This window comes from Panthera pardus, unplaced genomic scaffold, assembly GCF_024362965.1.
Source record: "Panthera pardus isolate Hobbes unplaced genomic scaffold, ASM2436296v1 HiC_scaffold_24, whole genome shotgun sequence".
Classification (NCBI taxonomy): Eukaryota; Metazoa; Chordata; class Mammalia; order Carnivora; family Felidae; genus Panthera; species Panthera pardus.
In genome coordinates this window covers 78,987,399-79,001,733 of record NW_026526810.1, presented here as the reverse complement: position 1 = coordinate 79,001,733, position 14,335 = coordinate 78,987,399, and the positions used below count along the sequence as shown (strand labels likewise).

Here is a 14,335-nt window from a genome sequence, read left to right as displayed (position 1 = left end):
AATTCCACTGTAACTATTCTATGTGCCTAGAGGTCTCAGATTACAAAGTCACTCACAGATGATCTCAACTCAAGCAGGATTATCACGAAGCTAAAGAAGTAAAGTTGATTACGTGACTACCTCTTCCCCTTGCCAATAACTTTACTTATTACCTATGAGAGGAGTTTCTCATGTATGGCCTTCATGAACTGATGAAGACCAGTTATTAAGTACAGGTGGTTTGCCCTAAATAGTGGCCATGATTTTCAAGTAAATGACCCCAAATATGGATATGATAGGCAATCTAAAAAATAACAAAATTCATTCGTCTCAATCTCCTTTGTCTGAAACCACCAACAGTATGAATAATAAGTACTATATTATTTTAGTTGTCAAAAGAAAGTGTTCTGGTTTTGTTTTGTTCCAGGCTTTTGAAATAATGCAAGATCATTTTACTTACTTCTGAACTTTGTCATTGGCCGCTTGGGAGGCCTCCATGGCATGCTGAAGCTCTAATTCCATGTTTGCTCGATCTGTCAGAGCTTGCTGCAGTTGGATAGCCAGTTCCTCATTCTGCTGTTGAGTGATGGAAACAATGTTTTCTCTATTTTTTAAAGCTTCTTCATAAGTACCAAGGGTATGGTTAAACTGATCCTTCAGACTTTCTTCTTGGGATAAAGATTTATGTAAGCTGAGAAAAATATAAAAATAAATAATTTCAACATAAACATGCAGTCTTACTGACCAATAATCTACTTAACAAAAATCTCCAGTTAGATATACCCATTTCTAAAAGTCAATTGAGACATACTTAAAAGGGTAAATAAAAATAATTTTTATATCACAATATTACCCTTGATAATTATTATATTTCTCTGCTTCTAGGCTGAAAGCTACCCAGACAAATGATTATTGATGTTACCAGAGCATACAAGAAGATGCTGCAAGATGTTAATTTAATTACATCAGTGTAAATATTACATTCAATTTTCTTTAAAAGGAATAGCAGAGAATTAGAAAATAAAGTACCTCTAGGTAAATAAAAGAATATAATAAGCTGACTGCAAAGAAGTGAGAAGAGAATGGGCATCAGTTTAGTAGATCCAGGGTTTCTTCTGCTGAGCACTTAACGAGAATGAATGAGGTTTGTACAAATACTGATCAGCCCATACACAGATAGAAATGAAGTTAAAATCATTAGTCTGACTGCACAAAAATAATATGTATTCAGATATACTTTCTTTTTGTTAATGAATCTCATGCCAAATATATCCACTCATTAAGTCATACAGAGAAATAGCATATAAATTAAGACTAAATGAATGCAGAAGAAAATGCAGACAAATAGAACCCTAAAATGCTAAAGGTCAAATCTTTGATATGTCATTACACCTACCACCTGAGGTTATTTTGAAATGGCACCAAGCACCTCACTCAATTAAATAAAGACATTTTGAAAATATAAATATTTAATAAGGGAAATTTAAAATCCACACAGGAGATGTTCTTTTTTTATTAAATAAAATCATTTCAGTATATGCATACAAAAGAAATGTCGATGGGAGACTTGAAGTAAAACAACCTAACTATATAATACAGATTGATGATGTGAAAAAAAGTAATATAAATCTTAAAGCTTCAAAAAGCTAGTCAGGGAACTTTAGCACTGGCCAAATATCTAGTCTGATACTTTATTTAAAACTGTTCAAACTAAAGTAATTATAAATTTCTTCTTTTGTTTAAGTAACCTATAAATCTCTCCAGTGTGCTCACTTTGTAGGTGTCACATAGAAATAAGGACATACAACAGGGACAGTTAGCATACCGAAATAAATTATCTCAAGATTCAACTTAGTTCCTAAGAAGAAAGACTGCTATTAAACTGTGGCCAATTGATTACTACATAAAAATAAGAATGGTGTTTAGTGCCGTATTTGTAGAGTGCAAAGAAGTATCTTTATGATTCTCACACCTTGTTATTTATCTAACCCTGATTTCAATTCTCAGTTCTTTCTACCAATCCATATTCCTGTCTCTTGCCTATTTCCCTATTCTTTCTATGTTCTTTCACACTTTGATTCCTCTTATTCCATGCTCCAGTTTCCTTCAATCCACCCTCTTTGTCTACTTAAGAGATCCAAGAAAGACAGAAACTACAAACAAAATCAAAACCTTTAAGAAGACAAGTTTATTTATGTTCTTTACATTTAAAAGATTATAACTTACATTTTAATTGTGAATTATATTTTAAATTACATAAAGTGCACAAATCTAAAGTATTCAGCTTGACAAAATGTAAAGAACAAAATATATAACAAACCCAGAAGATTCTCCCGTATTCCCTCCCAGTTAATTCCCCTCTCCCAAAGTAATCACTTACCAACATCTATTAAGATTAGTATTGCCTGCTTTTGAACTGTTTGTTTGACTTATTTTACTTAATAAGGCTTATGAGATTTGTCCTATTGTTGCATGCACTTCATTGTTTTTACTGCTATGAAGTATTGTTGTATAATGGAAACCAATAAATTTCATATATTGAAGAAAAAAAAGTACTGTTGTATAAATAGAAAACAATATATTTAATCATTTCACTATTATGTTGCTATTAATATTTTTTTATTTTTGATTAAAAAATTTTTTAAAGTTTTTCATTTTATTTATTTAGAGATGGAAAGAGAGAGAGGGAGAGAGACAGAGAATCCCAAGCAGGCTCCGCACTGGCAGCGTGGAGCCCAATGTGGGGCTGGAACTCACAAACCACTGTTAGATTATGACCTGAGACAAAACCAAGAGTCTGATGCTCAACCAGCTGAAGACACCCAGGCACCCCAAAGTTTTTAAAATTAAAAAAAAAAATTTTTTTTTAATTTGAGAGAGAGCATGAGCAGAGGAGAGGGGCAAAGGAGGAGAGAGAAAGAATCCCAAGCAGGCTCTACGCTCCGCACAGAGGCCAACATGGGGCTCAATCCCACAACTCTGGGATCATAACCTGAGCTGAAACCAAGAGTTGGACGCTCAACTGACTGAGCCACCCAAGGCACCCAAGGCACCCTGCTATTATAATATTCTTGTACATTACCTTTTGAAGGACCTAAGCACCCAAACCCCACTTTCTTGAGATATAATTGACATAAGTACTCATTTCTGAAGTAGAATTGCTCCATAGGGTGTATGTATGCTCAGATTTAGTACATGATGCATAGAGTGCATAGAGTTTCCCCAAATGGTTCAACCAATTTACACTCCCACCAGCAATGTATGGGAGTTCTAATTGCTCTATATTCTCCCTTAGAGTAGGATTGCTAGTCTTCTTCACTATAGCCATTCTAGTAGGGGTACAGTGCAATTTCATTCTCTTCATCCTGTCTTTTGATGAATGTAAGTTCTTAATTTGAATAAAGCCCAATTAATCATTGTTTATTTAATGGATGTGTGCTTTTTGCCCTTTTTAAAAAAACTGTAGCCTAACCATTCCTATATATTTCACATACATGGTCTCATTTAAAATTCACAGTGAGCAGCTTCGTTTGAAAATTCTGCATTTGTCTATGATGTCCATGACACTACTCAGTATACTCTAGCCAATTAAATATTAAGAATCAATGTTTCAGGGGGACGTGGCTCAGTGAGTTAAGTGTCCGACTCTTGATTTCAGCTCAGGTCATGATCTGACTGTGAGATGGAGCTCCATGCTGAAAGCACGGGGTCTGCTTGGGATTCCCCTCTCTCCCCTTCTCTCTGCCCTCCCCTACTCACACTCTTTCTCTCACTCAAGTAAATAAACATAAGGAAAAAAATCAATGATTTTTAAAAATTTCATCTTTATTAAAATCTTGGTATCCTGACTTAATTCTCTAATCATTTATCACTTACTAGTCTTCTATCATTTAATTTTTTTTTTTTCAAATTTACATCTCATTTTTCTTTTTTATTTTTTTTTATTTTTTTTTTTTTATTTATTTTTGGGACAGAGAGAGACAGAGCATGAACGGGGGAGGGGCAGAGAGAGAGGGAGACACAGAATCGGAAACAGGCTCCAGGCTCCGAGCCATCAGCCCAGAGCCTGACGCGGGGCTCGAACTCACGGACCGCGAGATCGTGACCTGGCTGAAGTCGGACGCTTAACCGACTGCGCCACCCAGGCGCCCCACTCTCATTTTTCTATTGGATGGACCTATGACTGGGATCCTTTACTCTCAAGTTCAACAAGCTACTCATCATTCAAAATGCCTCGGAGACCTTTAAATTCCCATCAAGACTTTCTCAAACAGAAGCAACCACTGGAGTGATCTTTTAAAACAATAAATCAGGGGCGCCTGGGTGGCTCAGTCGGTTAAGCGTCGGACTTCGGCTCAGGTCATGATCTCTCGGTTCGTGAGTTCAAGCCCTGCGTTGGGCTCTGTGCTGACAACTCAGAGCCTGGAGCCTGTTTCAGATTCTGTGTCTCCTTCTCTCTCTCTGACCCTCCCCCGTTCATGCTCTGTCTCTCTCTGTCTCAAAAATAAATAAACATTAAAAAAATTTTTTAAAAAACCCAATAAATCAGATGATGTCATTTAAAATCCTGCAGTGGCATCTCATTGCACTCAGAATAAATCTCTCAAAATAAAACAACAAATTGCCTATTTAAACTCACTAAACCTCACAACAACTTATGAGAGAAGTCCTATCAATATTAGATTTTTATAGAGAAAGAAATTGAAACAATCAGAGGGAAGTAATTTAATTATCTCACACATTAAACAGAATCAGAATCTGAACCCACAGTCTTTCTCCCTGAGCTGAAATACTCCTCCCCACAGGCCACGGAGCCACAAAGTCTTGTATCATCTGTTCTCTCTTCCTCCTCATCTTTTAGTCTGACATTCTGTTTTTCAGGTATATCAAGCTTTTTCCTGTTTGAAGATTTGTTTGTGATGCTGTCTCCTCTCTCTGACAAACTTCCTTTTTCATTTGGTCTCAGCATGAATACTGCTTTCTCAGATAAACCTTTCATGATTCCCCAATCTAAATTTTGGTGTTCCTTCTTCGTTATTCTGTTTCAGTGACCTTACTCTTTATCTTCTTAGAACTTTGAATAATTTGTAATTTTTTTTCAGTTTCATCTTATGATCTACTTCCTAATTCCAACATATTAATACTCTATTTATAAAGGGCAATTTTTAAAAATGGGAACACAGGTGTTAAGAACATGGATAAATCAAGATGCTTGTATTCCTAAGGAAATTTTTTTATAGGAATAAAGATGAAATAGAGGGGAAAGATTCCCAGAATATATAAATCTATACCATTGAAGCATATTTTTGTTTTAGTGCTGGTTTTTCCCTCACAGTGCTTTTCCCTAGTGCCACATTGTTTAGCTTTCTTCATAGAATCAAATCACATTTAATCTCTTTTCAATGTTATTGATTTTCAGATGCATTCTCAGCATGGCAGTAGCATTACAATTTTTTGGTCTTAAATGATGTTGTATTGGAAAATATTTTAAGCCATAGTAGAATAAATTATAAAACAATGGCAGAAGAGCCATTAAATCACTCTCAGAAATTCCAAGGCATGTGGCTTACACAATTCTGATTGACAAAGAACGGGAACTATTTCTGTTTATCATGAGTTTTAATGAGGTAATATCATACACCAAGTTTCAATTCACTCTTCCAGTTTTCAAGTTATGTAATTCTTTAATTTTTGTAATTTGTATAGAATGTGAGATGTCTTCTTTTTCCTTATATATGATTTCTTTTTTTTTCCTTTCTATCATTTATTTATTTTTTATAATTTACATCCAAGTTAACTACCACATGGTGCAACAATGATTTCAGGAGTAGATTCCATAAGCCCCTTACCCATTTAGCCCATTCCCCCTCCACAACCCTCTGTTTCTTCTCCATTTAAGACTCTCTTATGTTTTGTCCCCCTCTCTGTTTTTATATTATTTTTGCTTCCCTTCCCTTCCCTTATGTTCATCTGTTTTGTCTCTTAAATTCCTCATATGAGTGAAACATATATTTGTCTTTCTCTGACTAATTTTGCTTAGCATGATACCTTCCAGTTCCATCCATGTAGTTGCAAATGGTAGGATTTCATTCTTTTTGATTGCCAAGTAATACTCCATTGTAGATTTATACCACATCTTCTTTATCCATTCATCCATTGATGGACATTTCAGCTCTTCCCATACTTTGGCTATCGTCAACAGCGCTGCTATAAACATTGGGGTGCAGGTGCCCCTTTGATACAGCACACCTGTATCGCTCAGATAAATACCTAGTAGTGCAATTGCTGGGTCGTAGGGCAGTTCTATTTTTAATTTCTTGAGGAACCTCCATACTGTTTTCCAGAGTGGCTGTACCAGTTTGCCTTCCCACCAGCAGTGCAAAAGAGATCCTCTTTCTCTGCATCCTCGCCAACATCTGTTGTTGCCTGAGTTGTTAATGTTAGCCATTCTAACAGGTGTGAGGTGGTATCTCATTGTGGTTTGGATTTGTATTTCCCTGATGATGAGTGATGTTGAGCATTTTTTAATGTGTCTATTCGCCATCTGGATGTCTTCTTTGGAGAAGTGACTGTTCATGTCTTTTGCCCATTTCTTCAATGGATTATGTGTTTTTTGGATGTTGAGTTTAGAAAGTGAGATTTTGAAAATATTTACTTAGTAATCTTTCATACTATAATTCTAATCCATGTCAAATGATACCGTACATGGTCTCCTGTGCTGTTCACTGCACTGAGTCCAATAGCAGGCAAGGGGAGAATATACGTTTCCATGGGCATAGTACTAATAAGTAGCATGTAACAGATTTCCTTTCTGGAGTGGTTTCTGTCTCAGTTTCAATGTCTCCTGGTCTATTCCTGAAGTCTGCGGTTCTGTTTTCCTAGTCCCCGACTCTCTGTACTGCCTCAGCTTAAAACATCTTGGAATTATCAAGTTTATGACCCACTTCTACATTCTGCTTGCAGATATTTATGTTCTCCTCAGCTTATCTGCTTACCTGCTTGTTGAACTCTTTTTCTCCCAACTGTAATGTCATACATGGATTCAGCTTATTCTTACAACTAGTACTTTTCCATTTATATCGAGTGTTGATGCTATTTTTCCCTGCTTCCTCTCTTGTCTCCATGATTAGGTATTACTTACGTCCTTGAGTCACTTTACTCATCATCCTATGGTATGCACTTACTCTTCTGGTTTCATTTGTTTACAGTAATTGCTCAATCAATCAAGTGTTCTATATACGTTACTTTAATTGAATCAGTATTTTCAAATTAAAAATTTAGAGGTGAGGGGGCACCTGGGTGGCTCAGTTGGTTAAGCGTCTGACTTCAGCTCAGGTCATGATCTCACGGTTCATGAGTTTGAGCCCTGCATCAGGCTCTGTGCTGACAGCTCAGAGCCTGGAGCCTGCTTCAGATTCTGTGTCTCCCTCTCTCTCTGCCCCTCCCTGCTCATGTTCTCTCTCTCAACAATAAATAAAACATTAAAAAATAAATTAAAAAAAAATTTAGAGGTGAGATACCACAGTATAAACCAACAGTTTCATAAAGAGAAGTAACTTTGTCCCCCAGGACATTCTGCAACATCTGGAGGCATTTTTGGTTGTCATAACTTGAGAAGGGGGGTACTACTGGCATTTCATGGGTAGAGGCCAGAGATGCTGCTAAACATCCCCCACTGCAGAGACAGAACCCACAATAAAGAATTATCCAATCTTATGTGTCAAAAATGCCAAACTTGGTGTACATGCAAAGATGTTGGGTTTGGACTCTGAAGAAGTATATTCAAATTTCAGTCCTGTCATTTGACCTTAGGAAAATAGTTTACCCCTTAGGAAAATAGTTTACCCCTTTGTATGACCTTAGGAAAATAGTTTACCCCTTTGAGTATTAATTTTATCAACTCAAGAACAATGAGAAAAATCTCATGGAGTTCACAGGAGAACAAAATGTGGAGATCTAGCTATGTGAAAATATCTAGCACAATACCTGGCAAAGAATGGGTATTCATCCATGTATACTTTTTAAAATAAATTATTCATTTATAATTAACTTTATATAAAATCTTGTAATACCCAGACCTTTTATAAATACTTTAAAAAACAACTGCCTGTTTCTACAGGTTTTTCAGGAATTGGGGGAAGTAAACTAGTTTTCCTAACCTTTATCACTTACTGATAACATTCTTAAATCATTCTGGGAAAAAAAAAAAGGCAGGTTTGGCTTGTTTTACTGAATTAAAATAAATAAAGATAAAGCAAGTATGAAAGGCAGAAGTATGTGCTACCTTGTCTTAAGTCTACATTTTCGGAGAGGATAGTGACTATGTTTACTTCCTGGTTTACTACATCAATTACTTTGATCTGAATTTCTGACCTATGTGATTTGCCTTCTCTCTGAAGAACTTCTTTTAACATTTCCTGCAAAACAGGTGTTCTGGTGACAAATTCCCTCAGTTTTTGTTTATCTGACAAAGTCTTTATTTCTCCTTTAATTTTGAAGGATAACTTCATGGAATATAGAATTCTGGGCTGATGTCCCAAGTTTTAGTCTGACATTCAAGGTGCTCCAAAATTCTGTTCTACTTTTCTTTTCAGGCTTCTTCCTACCTACTCTATCAAAATTTTTTATTCTAGTCAAATGGAAATGCAAACTCTTCTTTGAAAATGCCTTCATACTTTTCATTTTGGATTACTGCTCGTGCTATTGGCCTTTACTTGGAATGCTCTGTTTCTGTCCCTCCACATGTCCTATCACTACACTTCAAGATCTAGACAACTTGCAACAACTGTCACAAAGTCACACTTCATACCCTCCTTGTCTAAGGAGACACTTCTTCCTCTAAGTTCCCATACCCTCTCCATATCCTTTATATTATATTCATCATATTCATCACTTTCTACTATCCTTTATAGCCATTGTATCCTGTTTTATCTTTCCTACTAGATTATAATATTATTTAAAGAAGGAACCATGTTTTACTCTTCTTTGCTTCCTTCTAGGGTCTAACATCGTGGCTACTCTTCAGGACGCAGACAAAAACTTATTTATTGAACATTGTTGTTTAAATGCTCTATTTGAGGGGCACCTGGGTGGCTCAGTCAGTTAAGTGTCAGACTTTGGCTCAGGTCATGATCTCACAGTTCATGGGTTTGAGCCCCCTGTCAGGCTCTGTGCTGACAGCTCAGAGCCTGGAGCTTGCTTCAGATTCTGACTGCCTCTCTCTCTGCCCCTCCCCCACTTGTGCTCTGCATACTTATGAAAAATAAACATTAAAAAAATTTAAAAATAAATAAACAAATGCTCTCTATTTGAACAAGTGGCTTCCAGTATTATAGAAGGATTACATCAATTTTATTTCACTTCCTTTTCTCCTTATCTTAATATACAGCCCCATATGCTCCATAATTTACCTTTACCCACACTTCACTCCATCACCTTTTTTGGGGAATATTTTAAAGATAAACCTTCTGTTTTGAGATCATTGTAGATGCACATGCAGTTGCAAGACATAGTACAGACAAATTTGGTGTCCTTTGTCCACTTTCCTGTGATGGTAACATTTTATAAAATTATAGTATAAAAGCACCACCAAGATATTGACATTGTTATAGTTCAGATAAAAAACAGTTATATCACCATAAGGATGCCTCATGTTTTCCCATCACTCCTTCCCCTCCTTAAGCCCCCAAAACCATTAATCTGTTCCCCAACCCCATAATGTCGTTTCAAGAACATTTTATAAATGAAAAGGTTGCTTTTGGGATTTTCTTTTTTCATTCAGCATAATTCTCTAGGGATTCATCCAGGTTGCTGCATGTATCAATAATTTGTATGTTTTTTTTTTTTTTTTTTTTTTTTTGAGAAGATGGTACATTGCTTCTAAGTTGCCATTTTTGTGTGTGTAGAGTTGTTAACAGTAATCCCTTATTTTTGTATCTGTAAAGTCTATAGTACTATTCTCTGTTCCATTTCTGATATTGGTAAAGTGTTTTCTTTCTCTTCTTATCGTTATAATTTTCTTCCTTCTGCCTGCTTTTTTTTTTTTTTTTTTGTTTTTGTTCTCTTTCTGGATTCTTCAGGTAGGAGCTTAGATTGTTGATTTGATATACTTCCAGTTTTCTTTATGTATTCATTTTAGTGTTATAGATTTACTTTAAGAACTGTTTTAGCTGTGTCCCACAAATTTTGGTATGTTGTATTTTTATTTTCAATCACTTCCATGTAGTTTATACAACTTCCCTTGAGACTTCTTCTTTGACTCATGGGTTATTTAGAAACGTGTGGTTTAGTTTTCAAGTGTTTGGAGATTTGTCTGTTATCTTTCTGTTACTAATATTTGTTCTGATTCTTTTGTGGTCGAAGAGCATGCACTATATGATTTCAGTTCTTTTAAGTTAATTGAGGTTTATTTTATGACTTAGAATATTATCTATCTTGGTATGTATTTTGTGGGCATTTATAAAAATAAAAAACACCAATCCTGCTATTGTGTGGGATGTCTAAAACTGTTGATTAGATCCTGGTAGTTGATGGTCATGTTGAATTCTATATCACTGGATTTTCTTCTGTCTAGTGAGAGAAAGGTGTCAAAATCTCTAATTGTAATTGTGGATTTGGCCATTTCTCTTTTTAGTTCTATCATTTTTTGCTTAATATACTTTTATTTCTCTTGTTTGGTGCAAACACAGTTAAAATTGTTATGCCTTTTTTGTGGACTCCTTTTTAAAAAACTTTTTTTTTAACATGTATTTATTTTTGAGACAGAGAGACAGAGCATGAACGGGGGAGGGTCAGAGAGAGAGGGAGACACTGAATCTGAAACAGGCTCCAGGCTCTGAGCTGTCAGCACAGAGCCTGACGCGGGGCTCGAACTCATGGACCACAAGATCATGACCTGAGCCGAAGTCAGACACTTAACTGACTGAGCCACCCAGGCGCCCCCATGGACTCCTTTTTTTATGATTTAATGCCCCTCTCTGGTAAGTTTTCTTGCTTTAAAGTTTACTTTATAAGATACTAGTATAGCCATTCTTGCTTGTCTTTGATTCATGTTTCTATGGTTTATCTTCTGTTCCCTTGTTTAATAATTTTATTTGCTGTGTTTCTTGTAGCCTGTATGGAATTGGGCCATAATTTTTAATCCACTTTGTCAATCTCTGTTGTTATATTTAGACCATTAACATTTAAGTTGGGGCTTAAGCCTGCCATTTTATTTTGTTTGTTGTCCCTGAGGTTTTATTGTTGTTCTTTGTTTTTTCTATTTTCTTTTTTCAATTTCCCTGTAGGTTACTTGAACATATTTTGAAATTTCATTTTTATAGATCTAGAATGTTTTTTTTTTTTTTTTTTGAGAGAGAGGGAGAGAGAGAGTGCACATGTGTAAGGGGCGGGGGGCGGCAGGGGCAGAAGGAGAAGAGAGAGAAACTCCATGCTAAGCATGGAGCCTGATGAGGGGCTCAATCCCCTGACCCTGGGATCATGACCTGAACTGAAATCCAGAGTTGGATGCTTAACCGACTAAGTCACTCAGGCACCCTATAATGTCTTTTAGTGCATCTCTAGGTATAACATTATATGTACATAAGTTACTGTGGTCTATTGATGTTATTATTTTATCAGCTCCACTTTACCTCTGTTTACATTCCTCTACCCTCCCTTATTTATAATTATTTTAAATATATCCTCTACATACATATAGAACGAAATCAGAGAGGGTTATAGGTTTTCCTTCAACCATCAAACATAACTTAAAAACTCAAAGAGCCTATTATATTTCTCCATATTTGCTCAGTGTTCTTCTTTCTTTCCCGACATTCCAAAGTTTGTTTTTCTATCATGTTTTTTTCTTTTGAGCTAACTTCCATTAGCCATTTTTGTAGGATAGATCTCATGACAAAGTCTCTTAGTTTTCCTTCTTCTGAGAATATCTTGATTTCTGCCTTTATTCTTGAACTATATTTCACTGGGTCTATAATTTTGCCTTGACAGTTTTTTTCTTCCAGTCCTTGAAAAATATTGTGCCACTTTTTTCTGGCCTCTATAGTTTCTGATTAGAAGCCTGTTGTAATGTGAATGGTATTTCCCCTTAGGCAAGGTGTTCTTCTCCAGCTGCTTTCAACGTTCTGTCTTTCTCTTTAGTTTCCAGAAGTTTAATTATGGTGTGTCTTAGTGTATATTTATTTGAGTTTCTCTGTTTAAAGTTCTCTCAACTTCTTGTAAGTTTATGTCTCTTGCCACATTTGGACAATGTTCAGCCATTTTTTCTTTGTGTAAGTTTTCAGCTCTATTCTTGCTCTTTTCTCCTTCCATGACTCCAATAACACAAATGCTTGGTCTTGTATTATAGTTTGTAAGTCCCTGAGATTCTCATCATTTTTTTTCTCTCCAGTCTATGTCTCTGTTCTTCAGACTGAATCATTTTTATTGTTCTTTCAGTTCACTGATTATTTTCTGTCCTCTTAATTCTGCTCTTGAGCCCATACTTGGGCTTTACATTTCAGTTACTGTCTTCCTCAGTTTCAAAATTTTCATGTGGAAAACAAATACAATTTTCATTTGTTTCTTCATTACATTTTCTATTTCTTCCATCTTCTCAGAAGCACAATTCTCCTTTTCATTAAATTTAGAGGTATACTTGTTTCATTTCACTTCCAATCATGGCTGCTTTCCATAGTTTTAGTGATGATCATAACAATGTATTTATATGTCATACGGTAAAGTTTAAGATGTGTTTTGTTGCCCATTTTCTGTATGGGGTATATAAATATGAGGGGTTTTGTGAGCATAGTTCTGTACTATTTTGCTTCTCAGGTCACCAAATTCATGAAGCATATAATCCACTCTTAGATAATCAGGAACTGATCTTACTGCATCAATTTCAAGTGCTGTGGGATATTCAATAATTAAATGTTTTAAAGAAATTTTCAAGTTTTATTGAGAAATAACTGACATACATCACTGCATGAATTTAAGGTATACAGCATGATGGGTTGCTTTATATATATTGTGAAATGATTACCACAGTAGGTTCAACTAACCTCCATCCTCTCATATGGATACAATACAAAGAAAAGAAAGAAAGGAATAAAAGACAAAAAATTTCTCCTTATGATGAGAACTCTTAGGATTTACTCTCTTAACAGCTTTACTTTATATCCTACAGCAGTGTTAGCTATAGTCATTGTGTTGTACATTATATCACTAGTACTTACTTGTAATTGGAAGTTTGTGCTATTTGACCATTGACGATCTTCCTCCAACTCCCCCTCCTTTACCCTTTGCTTCTGGTAACCACAAATCTGATCTCATTTTCTAAGTGTTTTTTTGTTTGTTTGTTTGTTTGTTTTTTAAGATTCTCCACACTTAATTCAGATCACACAGTTTTTGTTTTTCTCTCTCTGACCTTTTTTATTTAGCATAATGCCTTTTAGGTCCAACCAAGTTGTCATTAATAGTAAGATTTCCTTGCTTTTTTTTTTAATGGCTGAGTAATATTCCATTATGCACAGAAGTGCGCGCATGCACACACACACACACACACACACACACACACACACACACCTTTTTTTATCTATTGATCCATCAGTGGACACTTAGGTGTTTTCATGTCTTGACTATTACAAATAATGCTGCTATGAACATGGGGGTGCATGTATCTTTTCAAGTTAATGTTTTCATTTCCCTTGGATATATTTCTAGGAGTGAAATTGCTGTATCATATGGTACTTTTCTTTTTAATTTTTTGAGGAACCTCCATACTGTTTTCCATAGTAGCTGTTCTAATTTATAATCCCACTAGCAGTGCACAAGGGTTCTCTTTTCTCCACATCCACACTAGCATTTGTTATCTCTTGTCTCTTTGATGATGCCCATTCTAACAAGCCTGAGGTGGTATCTCACTGTGGTTTTAATTTGCATTTCCCTAATGACTAGCGATGTTGAGCATCTTTTTATGTACCTGTTGGCCTTTTATTTATGCTTCATTAGAGGATCTATTCAGATCCTCTGACCATTTTTAAATTGGATTTTTTCCCCCTCTATCCAGTTGTATGAGCTCTTTATATATTTTGGATATTAACCCCTCATCAGATAGATGGTTGCAAATTTTTTTTCCTATTCCACAGGTTGCCTTTTCACTTTTTTGACTCTTTTGCTGTGCAGAAGCTTTTTCATTTCATGTAGTCCACCTTGTTTTTTTTACTTTGTTGCTTGTCCTTTAGGTGTCATATCCAAAAAATTACTAGCAAGGCTCATGTGAAGGAGTTTGTTCCTATGTTTTCTTTTAGGAGTTTCCTGATTTCAGGTCTTTCATTTAAGTCTTTAATCCATTTCAAGGTAATTTTTGTGAGTGGTGTAA

General features: G+C 35.6%; 1 protein-coding gene across 6 annotated transcripts in view; it reads right to left on the bottom strand.

Moving 5' to 3' along the window:
* Window positions 1–14,335, bottom strand: part of MIPOL1 (mirror-image polydactyly 1) — a 320,635-nt gene that overhangs the window by 41,164 nt on the left and 265,136 nt on the right. For all 6 annotated transcript variants that reach the window (XM_019426118.2, XM_019426117.2, XM_019426116.2 and 3 more), the window contains one exon: window positions 440–670. In XM_019426118.2, coding sequence (XP_019281663.2) covers window positions 440–670 — 231 coding nt within the window. The remainder of the gene's footprint in view (window positions 1–439; window positions 671–14,335) is intronic.